The 11,173-nt window shown below is 37.8% G+C and overlaps 1 protein-coding gene across 5 annotated transcripts in view; it reads right to left on the bottom strand.

Moving 5' to 3' along the window:
- Positions 1–2,154: 2,154 nt before the first annotated feature.
- RB1CC1 (RB1 inducible coiled-coil 1) overlaps positions 2,155–11,173 on the bottom strand; it is a 164,290-nt gene continuing 155,271 nt past the window's right edge. For 4 of the 5 annotated variants that reach the window (XM_075920708.1, XM_075920707.1, XM_014577430.3 and 1 more), the window contains 3 exons: positions 9,478–9,614; positions 3,826–3,896; positions 2,155–3,129 (listed from right to left, as the gene is read on the bottom strand). In XM_075920708.1, coding sequence (XP_075776823.1) covers positions 3,052–3,129; positions 3,826–3,896; positions 9,478–9,614 — 286 coding nt within the window. In that variant the 3' untranslated portion in view covers positions 2,155–3,051. The remainder of the gene's footprint in view (positions 3,130–3,825; positions 3,897–9,477; positions 9,615–11,173) is intronic. The other variant, XM_075920709.1, reaches the window with a different exon arrangement.

Genomic DNA, 11,173 nt, shown 5'->3' with positions numbered 1-11,173 from the left:
AAAAACACAGAAAAGATCTTAAAAATAGCTCCAATGTGTGAAAGTATACAGGATTAAAACTTTCTTTCAGCTATTTTTGAGTATTGTAACTCATTTCTTTTTAGTTTGCCACTCATTTAAAAAACAACAACAACAACAAAAACCCAACCCCTCACCACTGTTCAAAGGCCATACTGATGGATTAAAATGTGTCCAATTAGCAGCATAATATTTTGCCTGCAGAAAAAAAATCAGTGTCTTGCAATCAGGTAAGTATATATAGAATCACAAAAATCAGCAATGTAAAGTACATATTAGAAAATCTAGTCCCTCCTCTACCCTTGGCAAAAATAGCTTATGCAAAATATAAAGATATGTACACGATTTTATTATTGAGGGGCACGATGAAACAAAGGGGTGCATAACATTCATAGTTCCAGGAATTAGTAAGGCTGCACCATCTAAAAAGTATGTAAACCAAATATTTTTTAAATGACTGCTCAGAATCATTACTGAACATGTTATGGTTTTGTTTGACAGAATTTCCATTTTAAATATACATAAAGATTATAAAATGAAACACATGACAAATATTCCTAAAAAAATCAGGCTATTGCTGGTTGTTTATATTCTAGAAGTATGACTTCATGTAACAATAATAGTCCACATCCTGACATTCTTTTTAACAGTGAACGTAAGCAAAGAAGGACTTTTCCTTTTCACAGTCTGCATTTATGATTAATAATTACAGTGTTTTATTTCTTTAGGTGATTTATATATTTACTTTTCACACTCTAAATGACTTCTAGTTCCAAGCTTGAAGAATTATTACAGGTGCGATAGCTATTGCTTTTTACCGTTCAATTACCAGCATGTGCCTTGAGTAGGAAGAAAAGAGACATGATTTATATCTGGTAAATACAAAGAAGCTAAATCAAAGAAATGAAAAGGCTACTTTTATAACATCACATATTCTCGGTGCCTCCATCTCTGTCCACATGGAAGATGACTAGGTTTTAGAAGATTTTAATGAAACTATTGAGTGGGAATGTTTAATCAAACCTGTGGGAATGTTCATAGTTAAGAGACTCATTGCTTAGTTAAAAACAGAAGATTAAAAGGAACAGACAAATGTCTTGTTCTTACACAGGGGAGTGCTACACTGACTTGACTGATACTGATCTGACATAACTGGTTGTAGGTATCTGAGCAAGCCACTTAGCAGCTGAGTTTTATGAGCACCAAATGGGAGAAGCTTTGGACGCTGTAGTAATCCCTATGAAGTAACCTGTATGGAAGAGATAGAAGGAGAAGCTATTCAAGGGGCTTAAAAACATCCAGATATGTTGCTTGGTCAACACAGAAGAAGAAGGTAGTCTCATGAGGTGTTCTACCCCTTCCACTACCAATTAGCCGGAGTAACAGGTGTTTTTGAGTCAATGAGGGCTTTCAGCAATGTCAGTGTGCCCCTGTCTCTCACTTGATTGTCTTGCCCTGTCCTTAACTGAGCTCCCAGTCACAAAGTTCCTTCTTCTTCAAGAAGAATCACTGGGGGAACTTATACTTGTCTGCATTCCACCTGGGTTATAAAGCAAAGGAGGTGGATAAATCTGATTGCATATCTGGATGAGACTAGTAGAGTAGCTCCAGCTTTGCTTCTGTTGGGGTTCCTTTCCCTTCCAGAAATGCAAAAGTTCTCTGGGTATGGAACCTTGCTGAGGTTCCATGTCTAGTGAGTTTGCGGATAACTACACTTAACTATAAACAAACTATTTAAAGGCCCTAAGGCTCTATGTCAGAAGAGACAAAACCATTAGCTCTTGATTTACAAGGAAAGACACTAACTACGATGGGCTGTCAAAAGGAACTGAGGCGCTATTGGGTCAGCTGCGCATGATATACCTATGCACTTGTACAGCACTCAAGGGAGTGCAACTACTGACATTATAGATACTGCTGAAGCAAAAATCTCTAGCAACTGCACACATAGGTGAATGTACACTTAGAATGGAATTGACATACAAGCACTCAGAGAAGAACAGTGTTTCCTTTGGGGAAATACAGGCATTTCTAATGAGCATGAGCAATTTATAATTGAGAAGTTGTAACATCATGTCAGTACTTACCATATTCTATATGAAGCATACATTTAAAAAGGCACATGCTATTCAGACATTTAGGGTTCAAATCTTTATTGTTTTAAAATTCTACATGTCTTTTACAATTACAATAATTTCTGTTACTCAAATGACTCTTGTATGGTTAATGTACAATGAGGTTTTTTCCTGAAACTCAACCATGAAATACAATTTTCATCAATATGATTTTTCTAAATAGATTAATACAAGACTTCTGTGTTGTTGGGAAGGTTCATGTGCTTCACTTTAAATCTAACAGCACAGGAATTCTTCCCTTCAGAATCTATGTGATCAATCCATCAAAAGTGCTTTTGAAGATTGAAGATTTACCTGTGACTGATTCTCAGATCAGCCCATCAAACTACAAGGTTGTTTTTTTAAACATTAAAGGGCATTTTAATGTAATGAAAGAAGATGCAGTAGTTATCTTTATTCATCTGCTGAGGCAAACCCATGTTGAAGAAAAATTATAATTATTGGCATGCAATGAACACTCCTCTTTAAATAGTTGATGAATTTATACATATTATAAAGAATCTGTTAAAGAGTGCAAGTACTTAAATGATTTCACAAAAGGACATATGCTGGTAATAATGGTAACTAACATTTAACATCTAAATTCAAGCTAATGTATATTTAACAGGCAATTAACATGGCTAATAATAAGCCATGATGCACAAGGTTTGCCCTTTGAGAAAATGAACTCCTTTGGTCCACACTCCTAAAATTATCTTGATAAAAAAACTGGAAGTTACAGGGCTGGGGATTTTGATGAAATTCTTGTTTCTAAAATGTAAGCCCATTAAAAAGTAAAAGTATATCCGTGAAGCATATTGTCACATGACCTTGGTATAAAAAGATGGCCTGGTACTTAGAGTGATGAATGATCATTGAAGGACAAGCCAGAAAATAACGAGACCGAATGAATATTGTGTTATACTTTTTTGTTCCACAGCACTGCTTTCACTCTGTAGAATTTTGTACCTAACGGGACTTTAAATCTGTTTTGTGCCTAAAGGAGAAACAAAAACATACAATTACTTCAATCTGTATACCAAAAACCTTCTACTTTGTTCTGCTTTCACTAAGATGTTTCAGAGCAGAAATTTATTTGCACTCTCCGCACTTTTAAAATTGGTACATGGAGGCAGACTAGGCAACCCTATTTGTCTGAACTGACAGCTGAAACCAGTCACTGATGGCTCATCATTAATAGGGAGATGCGCTGATTGGCTAATGGCTGCTCTGTGCTGCTACAGGAGTTAGTCCTCTGACCCTGTGATGCAGCAACAGATCAGAAATCAAAGCCATTTAGAAATGAGTATTTTCCACCTGTATTATGCGGTATCTCCAAAACAGCTCATAAAAAGCAGTGGCTAGTGTACCAGGTAGGACTGCAAAATTACAAATAAGCTACTTTTTGATATGCATAAGGCATTTCCAATTAATTGATAAAAGCAAGTATAATCACCCTCATGAACCTATCAATCAATGTGACTATTTCTAGTCACTGGTAACTACTGGTTAGATTCTGCCATATTTTTACTCAAGCTGAGTCAAACTTACTCCACAAGCAGTCTCATTCATTTTCACTGGTGATACTTGAGAGAAATATAGTAATGAACAAGAGTAAGATTAAAGGAATCTGGATCCATTTTTTGCATACTGATTATAAATAATTACATGTTTATTAGTGATATTTCCTTACCTTTTTTGCCTGGCAATATTCTTTTTCCATTACTTTTCCTAGCACCCATGGTCTTCTAGATGCACCTGAAGCTAAACAGAATCAAAGCATTTATTTAATAACGTATGATGTATTACTGTTCTCCCATTTTCAAACATGGGTGCTACAAAGCTAACCTTCTAAATAAACTGGTCTGATTTTCACAAGGACTATGAAGTGATATATTTGAAAACTGTGGCTATGATCTACATTTCACACTGAAGTACCTTAGATTGTATAAAGTAATTTTTAAAAAGCTGAAATGATGAACTTACACAAACATTAAAAGAAAAACGTTAAGCGCTTTAGGAACAACAGGACACCTAGAAATTAGAATAGTGCCAATTGGTAACAAAACTCTTCATGAAGACGAATTAAGTACATCTATATTACTACAGCAGCTAGGAAATGCATGCTCATCTTGCACTCATAAAAAATACTAAGTGTTAGTTATAACAAAAAACAGGACTATGTAGCACTTTAAAGACTAACAAGATGGTTTATTCGATGATGAACTTTCGTGGGCCAGACCCACTTCCTCAGATCAAATAGGGGAAGAAAACTGTCACAACCATATATACCAAAGGATATTATTCCTCTCTGCCACTGGTATAAGAAGTGCATAGATGGGACCTGTATCAATTCTTAGCTTTGGATTTGCCCTGTTGGGGTAAAACTAGAACACAGGACCCTCTCCCATTCATCAGTAAACCCACAGCATACAGGAAGACTATGAAATTGCATGTCTTTAGTAATTTGTATTAAATAATTCTAGTGATCTCAGAACTCCGCCAGGTTTCTGCAGCATGAATGGAGCTCAATGCTTGTTTCTTCGACCCTAGTCCACATTTCTTTCACCTAGTTTATGTTCCCAAATATAACTTTTGTAAAGAAACATGCTGGAAACTAGGGATGTGAACATGTACCCTCTGCATCAGAAGCAGCGGGGAGCAGATAAGGGAAGGGAGGCAGAGCTGCCCCTCCGCCCTTCACTGATACCTCCCATAGAAGTAGCAGTGCAAGGTGGGGGCTGGCAGGAGCCAGTGATTCAAGGGAGCCAGCTTAAAAGCTGACTCTCTGAGAGCACTGGCTTCCACTTGCTCTCCCCAACATGTAAACACTGAAATTTTCAATGGTTACACATTTACAAAAATAAATGCATTTTAACATCCCTACTGGAAATATTTAGGAAACAGAATGCTGACATTCTACTGTACATTTCCAGTTCTTCCAAATGTAGGGGCCCCAATACCCAGGCATTACAGGTGCGTAAATAGGAAGAGGTGGAGAAAATGAAGTTGCTTTAGGAATAGAAAGGAGGCAATGGAATGGTAATCTTAAATTTCAAGGGACTGTCTTAACTGGTTAATGTTAAAATGTGTGCAAAGAATATAGCAATAATTTTCAGAGGTTACCATTAATGTGAAACAGTTGCAGTGTGCCTCTAAATCAGTAATATCTGCAAGAACCATACTGCATTTATTTTCTTTGTGAGAGGCTTTATGTCTATTATTGTGCCTGTCACCCACCTTCATAGCATTCCCAGTAGTTATTAAATTTATGACTAATAACTTAAAACTAAACTCTAAAAATGTGATTGTATGCACATCCTCCTCTCCACTATTTTTATCTTGCAATCTTTGTCAGATTCCCACAGAAAACAGGGAGAGAACAAATTTCCCAAATTTCCCTTAACAAAGTCTTAATATCCTTTACATTGTGTGGTTCTTCTAAACCTTAAAATTATTTCTGACCAGAGAAGAACCATAACAAATTTCAAACTGAGAAGTTAAAGGGTATTTGTGAGTGTGTATCAAATTTATATTTTTAGAGCCCTCCTCGTGATTAACTGAGAATGGGCAGTTCACCTCCTTTCCTCTTTTCCATTCATTCTTTCCCACACTTTCCTTTCCTGTTTCCAACTTTTTTTGGTTTGCTTTTCAGAAAAAAAAGAAAAACAACTTTTAGTGAAGTTAGTACTGCTGCTTGAGTTTATTGTCCCATATATGTAAGATACAACTTTGGTCAGATGCTTGGAAAATGTGAGGGAATAGGCAGGGAAGATGGGCAGTGTTGAAGAAACTGCATGCCACTGTCCGTCGGCTGTGTACACACATCCAGGCTCATGCAGCTTCCCATGCCCCAATACTCCTTTCTCCTGCCCTAGTCATATTAGACAACTCCCATACATTCCAGGGGGACCGCTCCCCATGGTGGGAAACACCAAATACGTGTTTTACAAAAATACGGCAGAAGTCTGATTGGCTGAATATGGTCCTTTGTATGGAAAGTAAGTGGCAACCTTAATTATGAAGGGAAAGTACCATCTCTCCACAGTTTAAACAAGTAATGTTATTGGGGGTGGGAAACTTGTACATACCTTATATTTACACAAATATAATATATTCAGATTCAAAAAATATCAATTATCAGTCTGTGTTTATAATTATATACTCCTTAATATTATCTTTGCTGAGGATGTTTATGTAACCTTTTATGTGTAAGACATTGGGTATCAAAATGAATTGGGGAAAAAAAAAACCCATGTTGGTTTGGATACGTCAGTTCCACTAGTCTTATTTCGTAATTATGGCCATACCACTCTGTCATCATTAAGTATGCATTCTGTTTTGTATTTGACGTAGAAGTTCAACCTGTTTTATAAAGGATACATCTTGTATCAGTCCCAGGTTTTCAGCACAGTCTCAGTACTTTTTAAGTGTTTGGTGGGTTTTTAGGAACTATGTGATTATTTTGCTAACTAACAAAAAGTTACTAGTACTATTCACCATAACTATGCCCTGGTTTGCTAATGGAAAAAAAGTTCAATGCTGGCATACCTGTGGAAACCTATATGAACATATTAGGAGATGAATGCAAAACTACCTTTTGATATATGCCCTAAATAATGTTCTTTACATTTAAAACTGGGGGCACAAGGGACAGATTTTGAAAGGCCATATAAATATAAGCAAACACTACAAGCATGTAGGGGCAAAACTAGACAGGCCAAGGCACAAAACAAGATCAAACTTGCTAGAGACAAAAGGGCAACAAGAAAAACATTGTACAAATATATTGGAAACAAGAGGAAGACCAATGACAGTGCAGGGCCATTAATCAATGAAGAGAGAAAAACAGTAACAGAAAATGTGGAAATGTCAGAGGTGCTTACAGACTTCTTTGTTTCAGTGTTCAGCAAGAAAGTTGGTGGAAAATGGATGTTTAAGAGTGAATGCCAGTGAAAATGGACTAGGATCAGAAGCTAAAACAGGGAAAGAACTAACAATTACTTAGACAAGTTATGCATCTGACAAAGTGGGTCTTTGTCCATGAAAGCTTATGCTCCAATAAATTTGTTGGTCTACAAGGTAGAACACGATTTCTCATTGTTTATGCAGATTCAGACTAACACGGCTACCCCTCTGATATTAGACAAGTTAGATGTCTTCAAGTCACCAGGGCCGGATGAAATGCAAGGAGCTGACTGAGGATATATCTGAGCCGTTAACTATTATCTTGGAAAATTCATGAAAATCTATTAAACTCACAGGGCATGCCTCACCTCCTGCCTCTCCCCCCTACTGCCATCTCCCACCAAGTTTCATGCTTCACCTGGGAACTAGGGATACAGCATTTGCCTGGGGAGTGCAAGGTTGGGGCTTGAGTCCCTCCCACCCTGGGAACAGCTGGATAGCCAACACAGGGCTGCCCCAGGGATGGAGCTGTCTCCTGCATTTTGAAAGCCATATAAGGGACCCTCTGAAGATGGGGTGGGTTCTTGAGTGTCCTAGGATACAGCATCAGCATCTTGAGCACAGGGTGGTGGACTCAAGTGCACTCCCCCGCTCCGCGAGTTTCATGCTTCACATGTGTCCTATGTTTACTGTCTTTAATAAGTAAAATGCATGCATTTCAAAGCAATCTTTATTCCCTTACATAAAAGCAAACAAGCAAGCCAACCCTAGCAAAGCTACAGCAACTGTAGCACTCAGTACAGCATACAGACCAATCAGAGTAACCCCCTAGCAATGCAGCCACTGCTGCTGCATGCATGGCAACAAGTTTTATTGACTTTCAGCATCAAATTGTTGCTCACGGCATCCCTGATCATGTCCCCATTCTGTGTTCCTCAAATAGCCCTGGTCTTGGGTTGTTCAAACTTGGTTTCTAGGTGCTGAGCTGGATCAGTCGTCCAGCCCTGAGTGAAGCTTTTACCCTTTCCTTCACAAATATTATGGAGGGTACAGCATGTGGGAATAACTATAGGAATGTTATTTTTGCCAGGTACAACTTCTTGTACAAACAATGCCAGCAGGCTTTCAAATGAGCAACAAAAATGATTAATGATGAGGGAAAAATCAAATAATTTAGTTTATTTAGTCTAAAAAAGAGAAGATTGAGAAAGGACATGAGAACTATTTTCAAGGACATAAAACGATGTTAGAAGAAGAGGGAAACAGATTATTCTCCTTAGCCTCTGATAATATAAGCAGAAATCGGCTTATATTGTAGCAAGTGACGTTTAAGTTGCCCAGTAGGAAAAAATTCCTGCCAGGGTGGATAAGCACTGGAATAAATTGCCTAGGGAGGCTGTGGAATCTCCATCACTGGAGATATTTAAAAGCAGGTTAAACTAGAATGGATGGTTGAGACAGTGCTTGGTCCTGCCTTGAGTATAGTGAATTTCACAATCTCTCAAGGTCCTTTGCAGTCCTATGATTCCTTTATGTAGGATTGAGAAACTGCAGCAAATGTAGGCATTTAAAAATCAGGGGAAAAAAGTTATGGTTATCCCCTAATTCTCTCACTCTGAACATACAGATGAATAACATGCCATCCATGCCGCAGAAGATTTCTTTGACTGGAGGGAAAATAATTTTAAATAAAACAGAGTGTTTGGCTTTTTAAGGTCAATTCCTTCTAGAGCACAGGTGAAAGTTCAAACCTCTACAATGGGCTGAGACCCCAATTTTGTCTCCAGATATAGCTATGCAATTCCTCATCTAAAAATACCTCTAATAGGCTATTAACATGCATTACATTATATTGCATGCAGTTATATTAAGAAAAATACACAGAATAGCATGTGCAGCACAAGTAGAGTTTAAATTATTATTAAATCTTGTTTAAACAAACAAAGCAAACAAAATCTTAACCTCTCCAGTGACTTCATGTACTTATACTGGAGTCAACGTATGTAATTAAGGACATACACAGCAAGTAGCAGCACAACGACAAACCTTCACAGTCATCATAAAAACTCTGTACTTATTTTAGTACCAAGCCTCATGGTAATTTCATATGATATATGGATCAGATGTGCACGTATGTATGCATAAATATAGCCTTAAATTTGTTTTACAGCATAAATAAAAAAGATAAATGCATTTTGCTCTTACCATCCAAAATATTAACTTCTAGCACAAACTTTTCAGATAATTGCTGAATGAGGCTATAACAGAAACCTCAATGAAAGACTAATTACAACTTTTGCTACACATATGCATTATGTCTATAGCTAAAACATACACCTATTTATGTAATTATTAAACAGCTGTTAGGAAAATAAGATTATAAGAACATGTTAAGTGCCTTAGAAAGTTATGCTCCATAGAGTTATCTGACACTTACCACACTCACCTGGTTTGAGATCCAGCGCAGAAAGAGACTCTGAATGTAAGAAATACAATGTTGGACTGACAGTAAATAATACATAGTTGTCATGGCGCTCGTCCAATATAATGAGAACTAAATCTCCAACCTGAAAACTGGATAAAATAATAGTACTTAACAGCAAAATATAAAAATACAGACATACTTAGCACTGTTTAGCATTTATGAATATCTATACATTTTGGAATGCCGGTTACTTGAATTGTAGGTTTCCTGAGGACCGTGTCAATGCCTCATGGTTTTAGTCATCCTGGTTGAAAAAAACCGGGAAAAGGGCTTTAGGTAAGCTATCCTATAGGTGTAAATGTTTTGGCACCTCTTCTTTCTTCTAAGAATGTGCTTCAAACAAAATTTTCTATACCAAGTTATATATGTCTAGAACAGGCATGATACCTGTTCTAGAGGAGATTATTCCCCCCCCCCCCCGAAAGAACAGGTACACAACTTGGGAATCCTCCTGGACCCTTTTTAACATTTGAGAACCAAATTTCTTCAGTGGCCAGGAGTGCTTTTGGACAGATTCATCTGATCTGCCAGCTATGCCCCTTCCTGAACAAGCATGACTTGGCCACAGTGATCCATGATCTTGTTACATCCTGACTAGATTACTGTAATGCACTTTGTGTGGGGCTACCTCTAAAGAGCCTTCGGAAACTTCAACTGGTCCAGAATGCGGCTGCTTGAGTTTTAATTAATATTCCTTATACGGAGCACATTATGCCAGTGCTCCGGTAGCTGCATTGGCTTCCAGTATGTTTCTGGGCACAATTTAAGGTCTTGGTTATGACCTATAAATCCCTAAAGAGGTTTGGTCTGGTGTCTCTGAAGGACCATCTTCTCCCATATGAACCTGCTCACGGATTTAAGTCAGCTGGGGAGGCTCAGCTCAGTGTTCTCCCACTTATGGAGATAAGATTAACATCTATGCAGAACAGGGCCTTCTCAGCTTTTGTTTCCAGGCTGTGGAATTCTCTTCCCCAGGATATTCGCATGGTGCCAACATTAGCATTGTTTCGGTGTCAGGCTAAAGCCACCCTTTTTACTCGTGCTTTTATTGGTGTTTGAGCCTGTGTGTGTGTCCCTCCTCTCGAGATATCTTAGCAGGCTTTATGTCCCCCTGGGGTCTTGTATTTTAATATTTTATATATATTTATATTGTGTTTTAAAAAATGTAAGCCACCTCAAATATTTTACATAGAGAGGCGGGTAAAAATATTTTAAATAAATAAAATAATAAATACATATGTGTAAGCAACTGCGATATTTCCCAGCACCCAGTGTTACCCAGGGTGGTGAAGCACCTTGTTATCAAGGATGAGGGAGTCTTGTCTCTGCCTGCTGTGGATTACCTCCTTAATTCCACTAACCACTGGCAACACAAGCACTACCTTACAAACCTCCACAGGTCTCACTCTCTACAGGTTAGCAACCCTGACCATCCCTCTGGAGAGATCATCCCTGTTCCACTGAACATGTACTGAACTCTCAGGTCATTGTCTACTCACAAAGTAATAACAAACCAGCATACATGATTCAACACAGGATCATCACTCTGCTTAACACACAACATTTAGCTAGATTATACGAAGGCAAGACTTTAGTTTATGCTCAAATGTTAGTAAGAAAGGATACTGGAAAAAACGAGTACATATAA

Source organism: Pelodiscus sinensis, chromosome 2 (assembly GCF_049634645.1).
Source record: "Pelodiscus sinensis isolate JC-2024 chromosome 2, ASM4963464v1, whole genome shotgun sequence".
In the NCBI taxonomy this organism is placed as follows: domain Eukaryota; kingdom Metazoa; phylum Chordata; order Testudines; family Trionychidae; genus Pelodiscus; species Pelodiscus sinensis.
The sequence above is the reverse complement of the archived record's forward strand: the minus strand, read 5'-3'. Positions and strand labels throughout refer to the sequence as shown.